This window comes from Podarcis melisellensis (assembly GCF_964234715.1).
Source record: "Podarcis melisellensis genome assembly, chromosome: 14".
Lineage (NCBI taxonomy): Eukaryota > Metazoa > Chordata > Lepidosauria > Squamata > Lacertidae > Podarcis > Podarcis melisellensis.
In genome coordinates, this window is record NC_138546.1 from 9241020 (window position 1) to 9264080 (window position 23061).

Genomic DNA, 23061 nt, shown 5'->3' on the forward strand with positions numbered 1-23061 from the left:
TGAGAGTCCCATGGACTGCAAGAACATCAAACCTCTCCATTCTGAAGGAAATCAGCCCTGAGTGCTCACTGGAAGGACAGATCCTGAAGCTGAGGCTCCAATACTTTGGCCACCTCATGAGGAGAGAAGACTCCCTGGAAAAGACCCTGATGTTGGGAAAGACTGAGGGCACAAGGAGAAGGGGACGACAGAGGACGAGATGGTTGGACAGTGTTCTCGAAGCTACCAGCATGAGTTTGACCAAACTGCAGGAGGCAGTGGAAGACAGGAGTGCCTGGCGTGTTCTGGTCCATGGGGTCACGAAGAGTCGGACACGACTAAACGACTAAACAACAACAACAACAACTCTGTCTTCTTACTTTTGTTTTCTCATGATGAAAATGTCCTAAATCCTGTAATCATAGCAAAATTGCTCCATGCCCTTGATCATTTTGAGTGCGCTTTTCTTAAGCTTTTTTCCAACTCTGGCAAAGGGGATTACTGCAACGCCACTAATTGCCTAAGATCCCTGCAGTTTTTCGTGAGGCTCCGAATCTGGAGTATATTGTGTGCTTGTCACATAGCCTAGAGCTGCATCAAAGTTTAGCAACTGCAGCAGTTTCCGCTTGTTCAATGGTTTTACTGTGGACTAGGGAGTGGTGGTTTGGGATGGGGGGAGGAGGTGGGCAGGTCCTGCCTATTGGCCAACTCAGAGGAGGAAGTGAACAGCAGCAGCTGGCAGGGTGGAGAGAAAGTGCCCTGCAGAGAAGACCTTTGGCATTTATTTTGCTAGTTTACGGGGAGGTGAGTTCGCATGAAACAGTACAGGGAATGTAATTTCTGTCAGTAGCTGAGAGCTTTCTTTCAAATTAATGCTTTAAGTAGCTTGGCCTTCCTGTGTGATTTCTTTCAGTTGGAAGGAAGACCTCACTGTGTTGCATGAATTGGACTTCCTGCCTGGTAAACGGTAGTTATAGGGGCTGCAGTCTTGGGTAAAACTGCAGAGAGAAATGGAATTTGTGCGGAGAAAATGTTTGTGGTGATGGAGGAGGGGAGCATTGTCTTGGAGGGCCAGGGGGGTTGCCCCATTTGTCTTTTTGATCACAAAACATTCTGCTGTTCAGTTGTCTTTTTCAGTGGCTTGGGTGAAGGAATTGGAGGGGATCCTCACAAAATTTGCAGATGACAGCAAGCTGGGAGGGGGTCACCCAGGCTGCAGAGGACAGAATTGTGTTTCAAGGTGACCTTAAACAGAGAATGGGGCCCAAACTAACAAAATGAATTTCCATAGGGACAAATGTACTGCACCTAGGCAGGAAGAACCAGCTGCACAAATATAAGATAGGGGGTGGGATCTGGCTTGCCAGTACAATGGTACCTCGGGTTAAGAATTTCTTCCGGGGGTCTGTTCTTAACCTGAAAGTGTTCTCCTTTTGGGGGGATGTGTAAGCGGTCAGCCTAGTCGTTGGCGCTGTTGGGTTGCTGCTGCGCAGAATATCACCTGAGATAAAACTTGTATGGCGAATCTGGGCAGGACTGGCCTTATCAAAAACATGAAGTAGTTGCTGTAGGGATCAGAATCCAGAGAAACTGCAATTCACATCTGAGGCCAACTCAATTTGGAGATGCGCAACCCAGTTTCACGGGAAATCTTGGGCCCATTACTGAAGTAGACCATGTTCTATAGATTCCCCATCTCTTTCCTCTCCCACCAAATAACCAATATCCTCCTGGCTGCCATAGCAATGTGTAAGCAGCCAGCCAATTCCTTTATGATGTTTAGGTTGTGTACATTACCATACATTGAAAGGGGACTCTAGTTTCCAGGTGCTGAGAGGTAAACTATAGTTCTCAGTAATCTTGGGGTGTGTGTGTGCTTTAACTCTAAGGTGTGTATGCAGCCTTAGGCTGTGTACAATGCAGCAGAGTAAAAAATAATTTAAAATTAACTGTAGCAAGGTTATCCTTCTTCTCAATTTGGATTGAACCTGGTTTTGCGGAGAAACCAGGCACAGTATTCCCCTAAGAATAAGCAGGCTAGATATCTGAACCATGTGTACATCACATCCCAAACCAGTGGGTGGGAGGGCAGAGTAAATGTGCACATTTAAAGTACACAGAATGTACACAGTACATTGCACATTTGAAGCACATACTTTCAGTGCCTGCGGAAGATGTTCTTATTTAGACAAGCCTACCCAGACGGTTAGAAAGTCTGTATGCGTTTCAATTCATTTTGCTCTATTGTATTGCGGTTTTAACTTTCTGCGTTATGCAATTATTGATTGCAATGATAATTTTCGGCTTCGTATTTATTTATTTATTTGTAATCTGCTTTGAGGCTTTCTATGGTCAAGCGGCACATCTGTTGTAAGAGATCAATAAAAAAAATGCAAACCTCTCTCCACCCCACCCCCTGGCCCAACAAATCCCGGGAACTCTAGTTTGCCTCCTGTGCTGAGCAACAATTCCCAGCACCCATTCAACTACAATTCCTGGTAATGCTCTGGTGGAAACCGTGTGCTTTCAGCTGTAGGCGTGTGGACTCTTTAGACAGCTTAAGCCAGCCTTTCTCAACCTGTGGGTCCCCAGATGTTGTTGAACTACAACTCCCATCACCCCTAGCTAGCAAAGCCAGAGCTCAGGGATGATGGGAGTTGTAGTCCAACAACATCTGGGGGACCCACAGGTTGAGAAGGGCTGCGTGAGTGTTTCTCAAACTTGGGTCCCCAGGTGTCCTTGGACTACAACTCCCACCACCCCCTGACTGCGGGTCCTACTAGTTAGGGATGATGGGAATTGTAGTCCAACAACAGGAACCCAAGTTTGAGAAACACTGGCTTAAAGAGCCCAAGCCAAGGCAAAACTTGGGATTTGTTTTTCGCAAAGCGTGAGCTTCGGGCCTGCGGGCTTTTTCTCCTCTCGTCTCTGGAAAGGAAAAAGCACATTTCCCTCTCCCTCCCTCCTCTTTCTCCGCTCTCTGCACGGCCCCCACACCCACGCAAGGAAGTGGCGGCCACATTTTCTTTCCCCCCCCCTTCCCTCTCGAGCTGAGGAGAAAAGGGGAAGTCGGAGAGAGCAGAGGAGAAAAAAAAAAGCGCGGCTGCCGGTTCGCGTCGACGCCTCAGAGTCCGTGAACTAGGCTGCCGGCCGGCCGGGGCCTCCTTTTCCCGGAGCCAGGAGAGGCCAGGCTCCTTTGCGCCCGGTTCACCGCCTTCGGGTGCCGTCGAGGTAAGTGGCTCCCTCAAGATGCCCGCACGACGTGGCGGCGGCGGCGGCAGCTCCTTCGACTGAGGGAGCCGCTACTGCTGCTGCTTCTGGCGGGGCTCCAGGCCGCCCCGGCCCCGCTTCCCCGACTCCCTTCTCTCGGATATTTTTTGCGCCCCGGGCGAGGCAAACTCCTTCCGCCCTCTCCCCGCCTCAGTTTTTATCGCTATGTTTGGCTGACTTCGGTTTTCAAAAGCCTTGCAGAAACGGCAGAAGTCAAAATATAAAGCGAGGGCAAAATGTTCTGAGAACGAATCTGGAAGAAAACTGCTCCCCTCAAAGGTGCGCCCCTCGGAGAGAGAGCTGCGCCCTGGCGGGAGAACTTTTTATTAAACTCGATATTGGTGGTGTTTTTCCCCTCCCTCTTGCTTCTTCCTGAAATCAAAGCTGCTTTTCGCGCAGCAAAGAGGAAGCAATTGCGCTCCCGCTACCAAGCTCCCCATTTCCAGCTTTCGTTTTTATTAAAAAGTTAGTTTCTAGCATGTTTTCGGAAGCTGAGATATGAGGCAAAATGCTGCTCTCGTTTGCAGGGAGAAATTAGCCAGCTCCTCGCTTATTTTACTTTTCTCCTCTGAAAAAGAAAAGTCTTGTGAATGCCCACGAACAAGACCTGCTTTTTTGTGTGTGTGTTGGATGCCTTTTGACGTTTTGCGTCTATTTCCTACAAAAATCTGGAGAAGAGCATCTGCTTTGCCCTTCTTCTTCTTCCTCATCATCTCCAGGTGGGACTGAGAAATATTTCCTGTATTTAATCCTGGAGAGATGCTGCCAGTCAGTGCAGACAATACTAGGAAAGCTGGGGAAACCCAGATACTGGGGAAACCCAGCCAGATAGGCAGGGTATAAATAATAAATTATTATTATTATTATGGGAGGAACCAATGGTCTGACTTAGGATAAAGCAGCTTCCCGTGTTTTAACACAATCCTGTTTAAGGTTGCTTTGAATTAGGATGAGAAGTCAGGCTCTGTTTCTCGCTGAGAGGCATTATTACATTTCTAAGCAAGGACTGATGTGTTTCAGCTGCGGCTGGGCCACTTCCTCAACGTGCAAGGTACTTAAAAAAATAATAATGTGTGTGTTCAGCACTGTGGGTTTAAAAAATAAAAAGGAAGGAGTAGCTCAGCAGAAAGCTATGTGGCACTTTAAAGAAAAAACATTAGCGGCGGCAGAGGCCCACATCATCAAAGCCATCAAATGTAATGTAATTCGTGTATTGCAGTTGATTTTAGTCTACAGAAGTACCCCCCAACACGGCAAAAAAGAAAAGAAAAGAAAGTTAGGGTTGTACCCAGCTAAGCCCTACTCAGAGTAGACCTGTTGAAATGAATGAGGCACGTCCATTAATTTTGGCAGGTCTACTGGCTATGGCAAGCCTTTAAGATGCCATGATATTCTTTTGTTTTAATATTTGCTGTTGCTTGCCGGTTGCATGCTATAACTTTAAAAGCATATTCAAAAGACAGTCTTTCCTTCAGAGAATTCTGGGCTCTGTAGTTTGCTAAGGAGGTGCTGGGAATTGTAACCCTGCGGGGTAAACTACAGTGCCCAGAATTCTTTGCAGGAAGGAATACATTTCGAATGTTCTTTAAAAGTATCTAGTGTGTACACAGCCTAATGGAGATTAAGGACCTGGGATTTGCACATTAGAGCATTTAATATAATGTCACAAGCTCTACGAAAGGTTCGTTTTAAGGGATGGCAACTCAACTGACTCTTTGGGGTGCCTGTCTTGAGGGGTGCAGGAGATTGGGCTGCCATAGGGGTCAGGGTGTGGTGTCTTCTAGACCAGAACTTTCCATACTTTTCATGTCGGTGACACACTTTTTAGATATGCATCGTTTCGCGACCCAGTCATTCAGTTTTACTAGCAAACTGGAGGCTAAACGGAGCCCTTTCCAGCCCCGGGAGAAGCATGGGGAGCGTTTGTGCGGCATATCTACAAACGGCAGCCGAACACACTTAACGTGTCACAACACACAGTTCGGAAAGCTCTGCTCTAGACGTTGAACTACAACTCCCATCAGCCTTGGCTATTGACCATGATGGCTAGGAGAGATGGGAGTTGGGAGTCCAACATTATACAAGGCAGCACTTGGCTACCCTAGGCCCAACTGTTTGCTCCTATCCTGATGTACAACCAGCTCGTCTTCACTTGGAATGTGTGGCCAGCATAGCCTTTTCATGCTTTCTTTTAAAAATTAGTTATGGGGAAATGCATGGCATGGGTGCCCATGTGCAAGTTCTGTTCTCAGTGCCAACGCATTTGAGTGCTTTTGTAGTGAACAAGCTCTGTAGGGGAAAGCTAGACGCTGACACGACTCTATCACAAGCACAGATGTGGCTAAAAATAGCATGTGTGCCGGAATAAAAAAGGCAAAAAGTGATTAATTTTCATGCTTCGGGGCAAAAAAAGGCTACAGGAGACATTTTTGCCTCTAGGGGGCACTCTGGCCCAATTGGGTTCGGCTTCCAGAGAAGAACTAAGGTTGCACAAATTTCTGATAGGTGAGGTATGCTGGTTTTTTCAGCATTAAAGTTGGCAGTCCTCTATTAAACCAAAAGGGAGAAAGTTCCTGCCTTCAGAGAAGCCTGTATATATATAAGGGGTGTGTGTGTGTGTGTGTGTGTGTGTGTGTGTGTGTGTGAGTCAATTATTGATCTGGGTATTTCTCTCTCAACTGGAGGGAGATGAGTCCACCAGAACTGTGACTCATTGAGAGACGCAGTGGGAGTCTCCTAGAGGGCAGTCAATTATGTTGTCAGTCTAATTAATGATCATAGAATTGTAGAGTTGGAAGGGACTGTTAGTCCAACCCCCTGCAATGCAGGAATCTCAACTAAAGCATGCATGACAGATGGCCTTCCAAATCTCTGCTTAGAAACCTCCAAGCAAGGTAAGAGAATTACTTGCCCCCAGTGGAGGCTGGCTGGAAGGAGATCAGCAACTCATGCTTTTTGCATATCCAAGCCAGCAGGGATTTGGCTGACACTGGGGGAACTCAGCCAGCTTGCAGCTCCCTGCCCCCTATAGCTACTAACACTCAGCCAAGCCCATCGCATTCTCCAGCAACTCATGCAGAGATACGATGGAGAGACTCCTCTGAGGGTGGATCATTCTGCTAGAGACCTGCTTTACCACTGAGCCACAGCCCTTTCCTGTTTATTGGATGTGCTAGCTGAGGCCGATGGGAGTTGGAATCCTGCCCTATAAATCTGCTTTCCACCTACACACAAACAAGCCTCTAGGATTGGGTACGGTTGAGATTTCATCATATTTTGTACCCTATACGTTTTGTTGTCTGGCAGCTATGATTACTTCACTGCCTGGAAGATATTGGTCATAATTCCCACTGGAGACAGACAAACCATGCCTTGTATAAAGTTGTGTAAAGATTATTCCTTTTTTTTCCAGAAGTGGTTGCTGCTCTTGTCACTGTTTTGTGTAGAGGAGAACTTCTGGGAACAGTTTTACAGGGCAGAGTCTCCTATAGCTGAAGGAGAGCAATTGAGACCTTTTTTAAAAAAGCTATTTTTATGAAATACTGAGAAATAATCAAACAATATACAGAAGTCAGCATCAAATGCTAAGCATTTTTTAAACATAGAAACAAAAATAAAGAAAAGTAGAAGCAACTTTGAATTCTCTATCAGCTTTAAAAACTCATGCAAAACTCTTACTCCACTGGCAATCTATTAAAGTGTCTTTGCAATATTTGCTTAATTTCCAAACAATGCAAGCTTGAGCCCAAGTGGAGGCGGAACAACTAAGCTCACACCTGAGTTCAGGTGGGAGGAGGCCTTTGGCCAGCTGCCCTCTAGTGGGCTCATGTGGCAAGGACAGGCAGGAAGGCACACCTGAAAGACACCAACCACACTTAGAATCATAGAATCATAGAGTTGGAAGAGACCACAAGGGCCATCGAGTCCAAACCCCTGCCAAGCAGGAAACACCATCAGGGCACTCCTGACATATGGTTGTCAAGCCTCTGCTTAAAGACCTCCAAAGAAGGAGACTCCACCACACTCCTTGGCAGCAAATTCCACTGTCGAACAGCTCTTACTGTCAGGAAGTTCTTCCTAATGTTTAGGTGGAATCTTCTTTCTTGTAGTTTGGATCCATTGCTCCATGTCCGCTTCTCTGGAGCAGCAGAAAACAACCTTTCTCCCTCCCTCCTCCTTTTATATATTTGAACATGGCTATTATATCACCCTTTAACCTCCTCTTCTCCAGGCTAAACATGCCCAGCTCCCTTAGCCGATCCTCATAAGGCATCGTTTCCAGGCCTTTGACCATTTTGGTTGCCCTCCTCTGGACACGTTCCAGTTTGTCAGTGTCCTTCTTGAGCTCTGCCAAGTCTCTGGTGATTTCAGCTGATTGGAATGTGTCATTGAACTGTGGAAAAATTCCTCTTGCTTGCCCAGAGGAAAGATGGGTAGGGGTGTCTGGCTGCATCAACTTTTGCCACACTCATCAGTGGCCTGCACTTCCTGAAACATCCACAAGCAGGGATTGGCAAATACGCCAGTTTCAGTTTCTTGCTTTCCCATTCTTCAGTTCTCCACATTTTCATATCAGTCTGTGGTTCTTCTTCTTCTTTTTTAAAAAAGTGCTCATGAAAATTCACCAGCATTTTAGTCCATTTCCTCCCCCCAAAACCTGCATTTTTGCAAAGCAATTTCCCCTAATACAATGCATTTTTGTATGATACGTTCACCATCATGTGCATTAACTGTATGCATTTTTGTAGACTTGGATGTGCATTGCAAAATTCGGAGAGGTGTGACTTTCGAAGGAAGGGTGGTGTTTCAGTTCATCTTTTGTTTTGGAAAGTGTGAATTAGCGAAGGTTGTCTATAAATATGAACTACAGGCAAATTCTGCCCCATCCCTTCCCACCAGGGCTGATGAAGGAGGTTTACAACTCCTTTCCCTTCCACAACCTTTCCGTGAACCACCTGGTTGGAGCTTACGCCATTCCTCTGGCCACAGTCAGACAACCTCTTGCTAGAGCAAAGCAAGACTGAACAGAACCCAGCCGAGGAGCCCAGACCTGGTGTTACACCACCCACAGAATTGTCTCTTATGATTCCACTTTTGATTCTTCCTGTCGGGTCTGTTTCTAGCCTTATATGGCGTTTGTCAAATTGCTCTTCATCAAGATGCAGCTGTTTCCTCTTTCCGCCTTCCTTCTCTAATTATAAGCACACGCTAAGGATTCTCGTGGGCGGAAGTCGTTCTGAGTCGGGCTGTAATCCTACATGTACTTTACTGGACCGTCAGTCCCACTGAAGATGGCGAGGGTTTACTCCTGAGTAAACAAGCATACAAGTGCGCTGTGGTTGCAGTCAACGAGAGGCAGCCTTTCACAAGGCTGGAGGGTAGGACTCGAACCCATGGCTTCAAGCTACAAGAAAGGAAATTCCGGCTAAACACCAGGAATAACTTTCTGGTAGTAAGAGCTGTTCAGCAGTGGAACGGTCTCCCTTGGGAGGTGGTGGACTCTCCTTCCTTGGAGGTTTTTAAGCAGGAGTTGATGGCCAACTGTCAGGGATGTTTTTGCTGAGATCCCTGCTTGCAGGGGGTTGGGCTGGATGACCCTGGGGTCCCTTCCAGCTCTACAATTCTATGATTCTACAACCTTCCACCTCCCTTGAGAGCCAGTGTGGTGTAGTGGTTAAGAGCGGTGGACTCGTAATCTGGTGAACTGGGTTCGATTCCCCGCTCCTCCACATGCACCCTGGGCTAGTCACACTTCTCTGTGAAGTCTCTCAGCCTCACTCACCCCAAAGAGTGTTTGTTGTGGGGGAGGAAAGGAAAGGAGATTGTGAGCCGCTTTGAGACTCCTTAGGGTAGTGATAAAGCGGGATATCAAATCCAAACTCTTCTTCTTCCTCTTCTTCTCCCTTGCTCTTGCCCGTGGTGGACTGCGTCTGATGAAAGCTGTGATCCAAAACATCTGGAGAGCAGCAGGTTAGGGAAGGCTGATGCTAGACCGTAGCTGCTCCTGCCAATATGGCTTATTTAATACAATCACCAAAGGAAATGAATTGCTGTCCTTGATTGCCCTGGTGGCCAGTCTGACTTGGTCAAGCAGTGGGAACTGGCTGAGTGAAAGTTAAGAGCTGACGTGGAGGGAGCCCCTTCAAATCTGTTCTTTCAAGCCAGCTTCCTGTTTTGAAAGGTTATCAGAACCGCCTTGTTCCCTTTCAATAGTCGCTCTGAGCCAAAGGCCGCTGGGTGTAAGACAAAGAGTTTGCCAGGATTTAAGCAGGAAGGACTCAGGAACATACAGTAGTGGGAAAATTAGATCTGTGCAATTAAAGTGGACTTAAGTCCTCTCGTCACTAGGAAGGAAAGGAAATTTCCATTTCTCATTTTTCCATTCTTAAATTCAGTCCTTGACATATATACAGCAAGATGCGATTTTATTTTTTTTAATCATCATGAAAACTCACCAGCAGTTTGGTCCAGATTCCTCCTAGTAAACAGGCAGACCTACCTCACAGGGTTGTTAGGGGGTAAAGAATAGGGATGGTAGAGAGGAGACCATTTATGTTGCCTTAGGTTCTTGGTGGAAAGGTGGGATAAGAAATAAATACATTTACAGTGCAATCTTATACCTGTTATAAGCTTTGAGCTCAAAAGGACTTATGCAGAATTAAGCCCTTTTGAGCTCAAAGGGATTTGGTCCCAGGTAAGGGGCCACAAGACTTGCAGCCAACCTTAACTTTTTTGAAATATGTTACTTAGGAAAAATTAACTGTTTTTTTCTGTACAGGTTGAGAAGCCATGGCTTATCAGAGTTTCCTGCTGGAGCCAATCAGCTGTCATGCCTGGAACAAGGACAGAACCCGTAAGCCCTTTCCTTTTGCATTATGACTGTTTAATTTTAGTAATCACTTTCCACACAAACGTCTCAAGGCAATGCATTGTAAAAACAGCAAAAAACCAGAAGCACTGAAACCAGGAAAAATAAGTTGAAAACAACACGAAACGGGTACCTATGTCAGAGACTCATTCATCCAGCTGGAAAAGCCCGTAAGAACAAAATGTCCCCAGTTGTTTCCAGAAACATCCTTTAACTGCTGACCATTGAGGCTGATGGTTGTTGCGAGTCCCAACAGCCGGTGGAGGACCACAGGGGTTACACCCTCCTGCTGCAGGGGGAGCGAGTGTTAATAATTATAACAACAGCAACAACAATTTATTATTTATACCCTGCCCATCTGACTGGGTTTCCCAAGCCACTCTGGGCGGCTCCCAACAGAATATTAAAAACACGATAAAACATCTAACATTAAAAACTTCCCCAAACAGGGCTGCCTTCAGATGTCTTCTAAAAGTCAGATAGTTGTTTATTTCTTTGACATCTGATGGGAGGGAAAGCTTTGAATTGTGCTCGGAAACGTACTGGGAGCCAATGTAGATCTTTCGGGACTGGTGTTATGTGTTCTCGGCTGCCGCTCCCAGTCACCAGTCTAGCTGCAGCATTCTGGATTAGTTGTAGCTTCCGGGTCACCTTCAAAGGTAGCCCCACGTAGAGCGCATTGCAGTAGTCCAAGCGGGAGATAACCAGAGCATGCACCACTCTGGCGAGACAGTACACGGGGAGGTGGGGTCTCAGCCTGCATATCAGATGGAGCTGGAAGACAGCTGCCCTGGACACAGAATTGACCTGCTAACTGGGAACTACCTGGATTGCTGGTTCTTGCAGCAAATCTAGTCCTGCAAGAGAAGAGAATGTGAGCGATTGCCCATTGCATGAATAGATGTGGGATGGTGGGCGAGAGAGAATACAGCCATTGTTTGCGGGTCAGCAGAACGCCCTGGCAGATTGCGGCCAGCAGGACTTCCTGCTCCTCAGCTGTGGGGTTTTGAAAGAACTGCTGCAATTTGCATGATTGTCCCCAGGAATATAAACATAACAACACTTGAAGCATATTTAAACCACATGGCTTCCTCCCTAGAGATTCCTGGGAACCAAAGCTTAACCTTTCTTGAAACACGATTTCCAGCACCTTAAGCAAATGACAGTTCCCACAATTCTTTGGGGGGGGGAAGCCATGTGCTTTAAACATGTGGTGTGTTACGCAGCCTCTCCTTTCCAGAGATGGGGAGGTGGGAAGAGAATCAGGCTCTCAGGTACTTGGGAAGAGGCTGTAGAGCACCCAAGTGAAGATGTTGCTCTCTACCTTTTCCTAGGGCTAGTTCACATGAGCATCCCCTGAAATCATGGCCCATTTGTAAATCAGAACCACATGTTTTGTAGCAGCGTCAGGAGCTAAATAACTTTGGAAGAGCTGGAAGGAACCTAAGAGCTCAGGGCAAAAGTCCTTCCTGACCATTTGTGACTGGTGTCCTGGGCACACCCCCAAAAGTGCCCTCAGCCTCCGAAAGCTTGGCAGAACTCGAAATACGCAATATGTGCACAAACTCTTCCCTGCCTTCTGTTCCACAGAACTTGCCATCTGTCCCAACAACCACGAAGTTCACATCTACAAGAAAGACGGGACAAAGTGGAGCAAAGTCCATGAGCTGAAGGAGCACAACGGACAGGTGACAGGTGAGGACCTTCCGATTCCTCTTTGTGTGCAAAACGGCACACACACAACCTTTCTAAAGAGCCATAGCCCCTGTAAGGCCAATATGCCTAACATTACCTAACTGTGCCGTTGCCTTTTTTAAAAACAAAACACTGTTTACAGTGGTACCTCGGGTTACAGATGCTTCAGCTTACAGACGCTTCAGGTTACAGACTCCACTAACCCAGAAATAGTACTGCGAGTAAAGTACTTTGCTTCAGGATGAGAACAGAAATCGCACGGTGGTGGCGTGGCGGCAGTGAGAGGCCCCATTAGTTAAAGTGGTACCTCAGGTTAAGAACAGTTTCAGGTTAAGAACAGATCTTCAGAACAAATTAAGTTCTTAACCCAAGTGTCAGGGGACTGCCATTGGAACAGGGGAGGGAGGCAGGGGCACCATTGGGATATAGAGAGCCTCTGAAACTCCTAAGGAGCAGTTCCTCTTCCAGCGGTGGGAAAAGCCACACCTCCAGTGGAGAAGAGAGGGAAGGGGCCAGCCAAGAGAGGAAAGGGCTTGAGGATGGTGCTGAGAACCCCAGTGCTGCACCTTGCCAGGCTGGCCAGGAGGGACGCACGCCACTTCCATCACCCAGCTTGCGCAGAGGGGTGGAACGCAAGAAGGGGAGGAGGAGGCTTGGGGTGCCGAAGTTCTTATGTTGGGGAAGAAGCCGGAAGGGGCCACTCCCGGATTCTGCAAGTGACTAAGACGTACATGAACTTTGTAGATCTGCACTGTAAATAGTTTGCACAATAAAACCTGTAAAAGACAGTTCGGAGTCCTGCCTGGTTACTCACGAGCAACCATCATCAGCATCTGACACCGAGGTACCACTGTATTTCTTGATGAATCCGCCATTAAATTTGGCAGCCCTTGTAATCAAGGCCTGCCTTCTGGTCCTCTGATCTATGGTGTCCTTTGCAGGCATAGACTGGGCCCCCGACAGCAACCGCATTGTGACCTGCGGGACAGACCGCAACGCTTACGTGTGGACCCTGAAGGGCAACGTGTGGAAGCCGACGCTGGTCATTCTGCGGATCAACCGCGCTGCTCGCTGCGTGAAGTGGTCTCCCAAAGAGAACAAGTTTGCGGTCGGCAGCGGCTCGAGGCTCATCTCCATCTGCTACTTTGAGCAAGAGAATGACTGGTGAGTCTCAGCGAGGAGAGGAGGAGGAAAAAGAATATAATAATAAAAATATATTATTATTTATACCCCGCCCATCTGAAGAAGAATAGAATCATAGAATTGTAGAGTTAGGAGGAGCATAATCTAGTCCAAGCTCCCCTGCAAGGCAGAAATCTCAATCCATTATAAATGGATTTATATATGGAATTTGGTGGCCCTGACCCAATCAAGCTTTGCCTGCCTTGGACCCCTTCCTGCACTGAGCGTGAACTGCTCAAAGCCTCAGCTGCTTCTTCACTTATTTTTGTTTTTCATAAGAAAGGTTTGCTTACTTGCTTGCTATGATTACTGTCTTGTCCCTCATATTTGCTGTCTCTCCTAGGTGGGTTTGTAAACATATCAAGAAGCCCATTCGATCGACAATCCTTAGCCTTGACTGGCACCCTAACAACGTTCTCTTGGCGGCTGGATCCTGCGATTTCAAATGCAGGTGAGGCAAATATCCTGGATCACATCCAACGTGTGACTTCAGGATGTGTTTCCAGGCCTTGACCGGATCTGCTCCTAGTCTAGCTTTGATAGACCCTCCAGTAACATGCTTTCCCCCTCCCTCCCTCCCGCCTCTCCTCTCGCTCCTGCCCTGTAGGATTTTCTCTGCTTACATCAAAGAGGTTGAGGAGCGGCCCTCGCCGACCCCCTGGGGATCCAAGATGCCATTTGGAGAGCTCATGTTTGAGTCGGGCAGCAGCTGCGGCTGGGTCCACAGCATCTGCTTCTCTGGGAGTGGCAACCGTGTGGCATGGGTGAGCCATGACAGCACCATCTGCCTTGCAGATGCCAACAAGAAGATGGCGTAAGTTGGGCTGTTGGGTGGGGGTTCAGAGTTTCCCATGAACAGGCCTGGCCCAGCTGGCTGCAGGGACTTCGCTTCCTTGGGATGAGCTGATCCTGAGACTCTGAGCAGATCTGCTCCATGCTCTTTCAGCCCCTGTGTAAACCCACACGACTTCCCACAAAGAGTTCTGGGCTCTGTAGCTTACTAAGTGTGCTGGGAATGGTAATAATAATGATGATAATAATTTATTATTTATACCCCGCCCATCTGGCTGGGTTTCCCAGCCACTCTTGGTGGCTTCCAACAGAATGTTAAAATACAATAGTATATTAAACATTAAAAGCTTCCCTAAACAGGGCTGCCTTCAGGTGTCTTCTAAAAGTCTGGTAGTTGTTTTTCTCTTTGACATCTGGTCGGAGAGCATTCCACAGGGCGGGTGCCACTACCGAGAAGGCCCTCTGCCTGGTTCCCTGTAACCTCACCTCTCACAGTGAGGGAACTGCCAGAAGGCCCTCGTTGCTGGACCTCAGTGTCTGGGCAGAACGATGGGGGTGGAGACACTCCTTCAGGTATACTGGACCAAGGCCGTTTAGGGCTTTAAAGGTCAGCTCCACATCCAAATAACTTCATTGTACTAGCCATTGGCCATGACAAATTGAACCAAAACCATGCAAGGTCTCTATTTAGATCTCTGCGTCTCCCTTATAGCTCATTGCTATATTGTCCAGTTTCTTCTTTCTGATCTTTTCGGTTGTCAAAAGAGAAAAAAAATTGTGACTTCATGAGTCACTGAAATGTTCACATCACTAAGAAGCAGTAGGACCTTTTCTTCTGGGGAGATACATCTTTCCTGTATGGATGGTTGAGTGAGAAATCACCTCCTGGGTCCAGTGTATAGAGGGCAAAATGGGAATGGTAGCTGTGGGAGGGCAAAAACTCCCAGGAGTTTTTGGGTGAAGTCATGCACATTGAATGGGTCTTAAATCAGTGGTGTGGACCTGCCCCCAATAGAAACGTGATGCTTCAAAGCAAGGCGGAGGTTCAGGGCGGAGGCAGGACCCTGGACAGCGCCTCAGAGAGCTCAAACAGTGGCTGAGAAAAGCTCAAACGTTGCTTCAGCCACAGACTGTCCATCAGCGTGGTTCCCTCTTCCTCTAGGGAGAGAAGTCTCTTCAGTTAGAGGGTCCTTAGTCTGCTTCAGCAGTCGTTGACTCCAGTGGACTGAGGGAAAGCATTGCTCTGCTGGGATTTCTGGGCTGTTCTCCGAGTAAGAGGAGTCCAGCTTGGCCTGTTCAGGTTGGAGAGGTGTTGACAGAACAATTGCCTCTTAAACTTATGGTTTAATAGGCATGCCAGGGGCTGGCTCCAAGGTCATTTTCCTCTTCTATCCCTCCTCCAAATCCACAGCCTCATCTCCCAACGATAGGGAGTGGGAACCCAGAACACGGGCTGAATTTTATGGTAGGCCCAGCCACTAAGGGGCTGTAAAGCAGCTAATCTGTGCTAACCAACCTTGCCTCGTTCTTCCCTTCAGCGTGGCCTGCCTGTCCACGGAAACTCTGCCTCTCCTGGCTGTGACATTCATCACTGAGAACAGCCTCGTGGCCGCGGTAAGTCACGTACCATAACTCTTTCCAAGTGTTTATTTGTCCAGTGAAAATTCAGGCCCCATTCCTACGTGGAGCAATGGTATGTGGTGTAGTCCTGTCTGGACCGTTTCATTACAGTCTGCAAGTGGGCAATTGCATTCTTAACAACCAGTGCTTTTTTTTTCCTAATAAAATGTTTAGGGGTACTTTAATTTTCCAACTCATATTGAAATACTGCCCCTCAATGAGGTCAAACCTAGATTCACAAAATGTTTAGGGGTGTGCGTACCCCCAGAAAAAAGCACTTCTTACAACCCTCTTTAAAAACACACAAGCACACCCACTAATCTTTGTAGTGACAGTATCATGACCTCTAGCGGTGCAGTTGGGTAATTTTAGACTCTGGACTTGAATTCTCTTAACGCTGCTGTCCTGGCCTCTTTAGATGGTAATAATGTTTGTTCCTTCACTTAACTTCAAAATATCGTCAGCCATGCCTGGTGCATTCGGAACCCCTCATACTCATTTTGCAGATTTCACCTCTGTTTATCCTCATGCTCAGTTTCCTTCCCTGTCTCCTGTTGCTCCCCCTTGCGGTGTTATCCAGATTGTAAGCCCCTTGGGGCCAGGGACTCGCTCTGTTCTGTTACTTGCAAAGTACATAGATACAGTGGTACCTCGGGTTAAGAACTTAATTCATTCTGGAGGTCCGTTCTTAACCTGAAACTGTTCTTAACCCGAGGTACCACTTTAGCTAATGGGGCCTGCCGCTGCACGATTTCTGTTCTCATCCTGAAGCAAAGTTCTTAACCCGAGGTACTATTTCTGGGTTAGTGGAGTCTGTAACCTGAAGCGTCTGTAACCGGAAGCATCTGTAACCCTAGGTACCACTGCAATCTCATAATTATCATATATTTTTATTAGTGGCCTACCTTACAGGGCTGTTGTGGGAGGAATATTGAGAGCGTTTTGGACCCTTAGGAGTGGATGTTGCTGATGAAAAGCCTCCAAGGCCCTGACCTCTGCTTGCCTCCCCCCAGGGCCACGACTGCTGTCCGATGCTGTTTACCTATGACGAGCAGCAGGGCACGTTGAGTTTCGGGGGGAAGCTGGACATCGCCAAGCAGGGCGCCCAGCGTGGCCTCACGGCTCGGGAGCGCTTCCAGAACCTGGATAAGAAAGCCAGCTCTGATACCACCAGCAATGCCACTCTGGACACCCTCCACAAGAACAGCATCAGGTAAATTCTTCTGGGGGCTCTGCCCCTCTGCAAGTTAAACAAGATAACATTGCAGAACCACAGCTGCAGGCATGCAAGACCAGATCCAGCCTGATCTAAGAGACCCCCCCAGCAGTTGCAGGGAAAAGACTGTCCCAGCTCCCCTGTGCTGAGACTTTGGAAAGCCGTGACCAGTCAAATGACACTGGGATACATGGACTGGCTCTGTATAAGGCAGCGCCGTACGTTCAATGGAAGGGTCATCCTTCCCCAGTTCTTGTGGAGATCCTCTCTGAATTCACCAGGCAATGGGGCAGATCTGCTATGAGAGAATGCAGCTCAAACTTCAGGGCCTCTCGTCCTGGAGCCACATGGCTGCAAAATTCTAGGGCAACTAAACCAAATTTGAGTCGCACATCTCCAATTGATTCATGTTTTGTTGTCTACGTTTCAACAACCCCAAAGTTTTGGAGCTGCTAGCTCAGGTGTTGTAAAGGTGTGGTGATCTGTCATAGAACAACCCCATTCAAGAAGGTAATAGTGGCTACCCAGACCTTGTTGCTGGTTGCCAAGGGGGCCCCATAACTCTTCAAGTTTCAGGGCCCCCAAAATGTAGGTCCGCCACTAGACATAAACTGCTTGAATCCTGGGAGGGCAGAGGTTGGGTAGATTGCATGTTTGGGAAGCAGGCAATTTACCTGCTCTAGATGGAGTCCAGAAGGAGCAAGTGTGTGTATTGGAGGTGCTCCAAGATACATCTTTGACACCAGAGGGCATTCCTCTATGGCTAGCAGTGCCTTTTACCAGCTTTGTCTGGTTCGCCAGCTACTGCCGTTCCTGGACAGGGATTGCCTGACCACCTTAGTCCACGCACTGGCAACCTTGAGGCTGGATTACTGTAATGCAGCTCTATGTGGGGCTGACCTTGGACCTGGTGCTGAAGCTCCAGCTGGTGCAAATGCGTCAGCCAGACTGTAGGAGGGGACATCTGGCCCAACAGCATGTGACACCTGGCTACCCATTTACTACCAAGCCAGGTTCAAGATCCTTCTTTAATTTACAAAGCCCTGAAGAACTGAGGTCCAGGGTACCCCAGGGACCACCTGAACCCTGATATCCCAGCTCCATCACTTAAAACGGCTGCAGGAGCATCGTTGGTTGGTTCCCCAAGTTGGCAAGGCTCATCTGACAACAATAAACTAACATCCTTAAGGGTCATTGACTCGGTCCTGTGGAACTCTTTGCCAATAGAATCGGCAGGTGCTCTCTGTTTCAACTGCCTGCTGAAAACTTTGTAGGCAATCAAAAATGCACCTTCCCACTATACTGTCGTAGCTTGGTTCTTGAATGGAATCCATTCCAGAAGCCCATTCGACTTCCGAAAACGTTCGACAACCAAGGTGCTGCTTCCGATTGGCTGCAGGAGTTTCATGCACTCAATCGGAAGCTGCGTCAGACATTTGGCTTCCCAAAAATGTTCACAAACCGGAACACTCACTTCTGGGTTTGTGGTATTTGGGGGCCAAAATGTTCGAGTCACAAGGTGTTCAAGAACCAAGGTATGACTGTATTGTTAGCCAAATTTCTGAATTTCCTGATGTAAGCCAGGCCCGTAACTCGGGAAAAGACCCTACCTCATCCAGGTCACTATCTTGGCTGAGCTGGGCTGTGGTTCAGTGGTAAAAAATCCTCTTTGCATGCAGAAGGAAGGCCCTAATCCTTGGCATCTCCCAAGTAGGGCGGGGGGAAATCCCTGTCTTGAGTCCCTGGAGAGACAAAAGATGTGACTCGATTCAAAGCAAGTTTTCATGTTCACCTCTTTGGGGGTAGAATTTCCTAATGGGGGCGTGCTATGGTGGAAACAGCCCCACCCTTAGAACTATCCCCTGCCTTTGGTGTGACAACCCTTCGTCCTCTGTAAAAAAAAAGGTAAAGGACCCCAGTTACCGTATTTTTCGCCCTATAGGATGCACTTTTCCCCCTCCAAAAATGAAGGGGAAATGTGTGTGCGTCCTATGGGGCAAATGCAGGCTTTCGCTGAAGCCTGGAGAGCGGGAGGCGTCGGTGTGCACCGACGCCTCTCGCTCTCCAGGCTCCAGGAAGCTATCTGCAAGCCTTGCACGCCCGGGGGGAGTTCCCCCAGGCGCGCAAGGCTTGCGGGCGGCAGCCTGCAGCGCGGAGCACGGGGCGCCCTCCAGAGGACGCCCCATGCTTCGCGCAGGTGTCAGCAAGCCTTGCACACCGGGGGGCGCGTGGGGCGCTCTGAAGCAGAGCTCTGAAGCAGAGCGCCCCTGGCGCCGGGCAGACATCCCCATGCTGCGGACAGTAGCCTGCTGCCCGACGCGTGGGGCGCCCTGAAGCAGAGCGCCCCTCGCGCCAGGCAGACATCGGCCAGCCCCACAAGCTCGGGGGACAGCAGGGAGGTGCAGCACCGCCACCCCACTGTTCCCTGACCTGGTTTTGGGGGGGAAATAAAGGGGAAAAAAATTCCTTTATTTCCCCCCCCCCAAAAGTAGGTGCGTCCTATGGGACGGAGCATCCTATGGGACGAAAAATACGGTAAGTCCAGTTGCAGACGACTCTGGGGTTGCGGTGCTCACCTCGCTTTACATCTCTCAGCCTCACTCACCTCACAAAGTGTTTGTTGTGGGGGAGGAAGGGAAAGGAGATTGTGAGCTGCTTTGAGACTTCTTAGGGTAGTGATAAAGTGAGATATCAAATCCGTAACTCTTTTTCTTCTCTAGGTTGGCAATCGTCCTCTGTAGTCCAGTACAATTTCCCCTCTGCTTTGAGCAGTCCTAGTTTGGCAGTTAACACCCACAGTTGTCTTGTCTTCCCTTTCAGCCAAATATCTGTGATTGCTGGTGGGAAAGGCAGCTGCTCCAAGTTCTGCACCACAGGAATGGATGGAGGCATGAGCCTATGGGACATCAAAGTAAGCAAAAAAAGGCTGGGTGGGGAAGATGCCCTAATAGACAAGCAGTCACACCATTTGCATTTAGTATGTGAAGATGCTCACTAAGGAGTTGTGCCAGAGGACATATGGTCACTACAAAAAGCATCACCTCCTTATGGCAAGGATGGGAAATTGTTCTTAAGCCTGAGGGGCCACATTCCCTTCTGGGCAACCTTCTCAGGGCCACATGCAGCTTGTTTCCTCCTGCTCTGGAGGGTAGGACTCGAACCGATGTCATCAAGGAGTTTCCAACTAAACGTCAGGAACAGGGGTCAGCAAACTTTTTCAGCAGGGGGCCGGTCCACTGTCCCTCAGACCTTGTGGGGGGCCGGACATTTTATATATATTTGAAAAATATATATAAAATGAATGAATTCCTATGCCCCACAAATAACCCAGAGATGCATTTTAAATAAAAGGACACATTCTACTCATGTATAAACATGCTGATTCCCAGACTGTCTGCAGGCCGGATTGAGAAGGCGATTGGGCTGGATCTGGCCCCCGGGCCTTAGTTTGCTTACCCATGATCAGGAATAAGAGCTGCTTGACAGTGGAATGGGCTCCCTCAAGAGGTGGTGGACTCTACTTCCTTGGGAGTTTTTAAGCAGAGGCTGGATAGCCACCTGTCATGGATGCTTGGGTTGAAATTCCTGCATTGCAGGGAGTTGGACTAGATGCCCCTTGGGGCTTGGGGAGAAAGTCTCAAGGTCTACAAAGGGCTGCATTCAGCTCCTGCACCTGAGGTTTCCCACCCCTGCTCTCCGGAAACAGTCCGTAAGAGGTTTAATTAAATGGACCCGTGCCCAGCTCTTTAACTTCATTTGGGATTGCTTCTTTTTAAATTTGGCAAAGTCTTTAAGAAATACACTTCCTGCAATCTGAAGCCATGAGACATACACAATGTGTGCTCCCATTGCAACGTGATATATCACGCCTGGGATCAAGCTATTATTTTCGGCACGTCCCCAGGGCTTGAATACACCCTGTAGGATTTGTCTCCACTGCAAGCTGCTGAGGTTGCCAGGTTTCAGGCTTTGGCTTGGCCTTGCATTAGTCAGAGGGAAGCAGCTGGTTTGGGGGGGTCACGAAAAGGCACCAAATGGTTTCAGCTGTTACTGCTGGCATTTGTACTGCCAAGCGTCTGGGATTTTGGGATCTCTGGGTTGCGCCCAATGTTTTGTTTTTTAAAAAAATATTTTTATTAAGCAAATTTAGCAAATCAAATTATAAATCAAATATAACCAGTTACATTTCCCACCCCCTCCCTCTCCCACGCTCCAAAGACTTCCCTCCCCTCTCTGATTTGTTCATACATATTATTCTCTGCATGTTATAAAGTTTTACGTATCATTATCTTATCTATCATGTTCTACTAGTAAATTTGTGGATGTTTATTCAAAACCTGCCAAGGAGTCAAAATCCTTCCGTTGTCTTTTTAAGTAGTTTGTAAATAGCTCCCATTCTTCCTTAAAGTCACGGTTGTCCTTCTCACGCAGTTTGTGTGTTAACTTTGCCATCTCCGCATAACTCATCAGCTTTTCTTGCCATTGTTCTTTCGTTGGGACTTCCTCACTCTTCCATCCTTGTGCTAACAAGACTCTTGCCGCTGGGGTTGCGCCCAATGTTAGTCCTCTTTCAAGCAGACTCATTGAAACGGACATGACTGTTGCTGCTCCATTAATTTCAGTGGGTCTACTCTGAGGCCCTACCTGCACTATAAAGCAGTATCGTACCACTTTTAACGCAGACTTCCTGCTCTTGGAACTTTTCCTTTCCTGTCCGATGACCCTTTGCCCACTGCATTGGGCGTCCAATCCCCTGGAGCGCTGACCAAAACTCTGGACAGCTGCTATCCTTCAGCGCAACAGTGAAAAACATGGCCCACCTTGGGATAAGGCAGCTTCCAACGTTCCAAGTTTAAAACTAAGAGAAATTAATATTTGGGCCAAAATCAGCAGTTGCAGTTTTTGAATTCTGGATGTTGTTGTTGTTATATTGCCCTTTATCCGTAGATCTCAGGGCGGTTCACGACATAAACATACAAGCTAAAAAATGCAAAGAACAAAACAAAACCAATAATCGCCCCCTTCCACAACACATTAGAAAGGGTATCAGATATCAGCAAGCCAAAAGCCCTGTTGAAGAGGGTTGTTTTCACCTGACGCCTAAAGGTTTATAATGAAGGCGCCAGGCAAGCTTCCCTGGGGAGAGCGTTCCACAGACGGGGAGCCACTGCAGAAAAGGCCCAGTTTCTTGTTGCCAAATCTCTCATGGAGGGGGCACACAAAGAAGGGCCTCAGAGGTTCGGTTCATATGGAGAGAGGCGGTCCTTGAGGTATTGCGGTCCTGAGCAATACCTTGTGAATATTTTCCAGTCACAAGGAAAATAGCTGAGGAGCAGGTGTTTCAGTGGCTCTGTTTGGCGCATTTCTGGGTGTTTTGACAATCCTTTAATGACTTTTTAGGTTTTCCTCAGCCAGAATGCCATTTTCCTTCTGACAAACCTGTGTTTTCATTTCAGAGCTTGGAGTCTGCTATGAAGGGCCTGCGGATCAAGTAAAAAAGGACTGAAGAGTTATTCATCTCAGCAGCGCTTCCGTCTCACTGGAGTCTGGGGTGGGCAGAGCAAAAGACCCCCGACTACCAGCTTTTGCTTCCTTACCCGATGCAACCTGCTTCATTCCTGCAATCCCGCATACCCAAGATGACAATCCCACCAGCTACAAGTTGGGCAGATTTTCTGTGTCACCAGTGGAAAACAGGTTGATAACTGTTAACATTGTTCAATAAAGAGATGCTGGTCACAGTTAGCGTAGCAAAACTTCCATCTCCCCCTCTCCTACCACCAGGAGAGACCGTCAGCACAACCCTAACCACGTCCACTCAAAAGTAAATCCTATCAAATGGTTATTTTATCTTTAGCAATGATTTCCAACTGTTTTCTGGGGACAGACATTAAACTAACCAGCCTGCAATTGCCAGGATTGCCAGGACATCTTTTTAAAATTGTGTTACATTTACTGCTTTCCAGGCCTCATGTATGGAGGTTGAGAGATGAAGGACAAACTGCATATTTTTGTTAGCTCAGCAATTTCGCATTTGTATTTTTTGAAAACTCTTGGCTGGCTGCCATCCGAACCTGGTGACTGATCACTTATCTCCTCCACCCCCCAGTTGGGCCTAGAATATTATCTCTCATCGCCACTATCTGCCCTTGTTCCCCAGGCCACTGGGATCTGCCTCATCTTTTCTGTTGTAAAGACAGGTGCCAATAATTCATTCAGCTTCGCTGCAGCAGTCTCCTCTTCCCTTGTCATGCCTTTGACTCCCTTGTCACCCAAAGATGCAGCTGCCTCCCTAGATGGCTTCCTGCTACGAATATAGTTAAGAACTTGCTGTTGTTGGTCTTAAGTGTTTTCAGGAGGGCTAGTATGGTGCCGCTGACTTGATATCCAATACTAGTCCTACTCAAGAGTAGACCCATTGAAACTGGACTCAACAGGT

General features: G+C 47.9%; 1 protein-coding gene across 5 annotated transcripts; it reads left to right on the forward strand.

The window, feature by feature from the left end:
* Window positions 1-660: 660 nt before the first annotated feature.
* ARPC1B (actin related protein 2/3 complex subunit 1B) lies at window positions 661-22367 on the forward strand. Of its 5 annotated transcripts, none has more exons than XM_081889310.1 (10): window positions 661-783; window positions 10028-10102; window positions 11708-11812; window positions 12754-12976; window positions 13338-13445; window positions 13602-13808; window positions 15325-15400; window positions 16420-16619; window positions 19443-19533; window positions 22079-22367. In XM_081889310.1, exons 2-10 carry the CDS (start codon window positions 10039-10041, stop codon window positions 22115-22117), a joined length of 1113 nt encoding a protein of 370 aa, XP_081745436.1. In that variant the 5' UTR covers window positions 661-783; window positions 10028-10038; the 3' UTR covers window positions 22118-22367. The 5 variants fall into 5 exon arrangements, with proteins under 5 accessions (XP_081745436.1, XP_081745440.1, XP_081745439.1 ...); XM_081889314.1 differs by lacking the exon at window positions 661-783 and adding an exon at window positions 916-939; XM_081889313.1 differs by lacking the exon at window positions 661-783 and adding an exon at window positions 1688-1728.
* The last annotated feature ends 694 nt before the right edge of the window (window positions 22368-23061 follow it).

Bases quoted from the DNA above. Each gene is read 5' to 3' on its own strand.
- ARPC1B (XM_081889310.1), top strand. From the start codon at position 10,039: ATGGCTTATCAGAGTTTCCTGCTGGAGCCAATCAGCTGTCATGCCTGG. The intron at 15,401-16,419 runs GTAAGTCACGTA...GCCTCCCCCCAG, and splicing joins AGAACAGCCTCGTGGCCGCG to GGCCACGACTGCTGTCCGAT. The intron at 19,534-22,078 runs GTAAGCAAAAAA...TTTTCATTTCAG, and splicing joins TGAGCCTATGGGACATCAAA to AGCTTGGAGTCTGCTATGAA.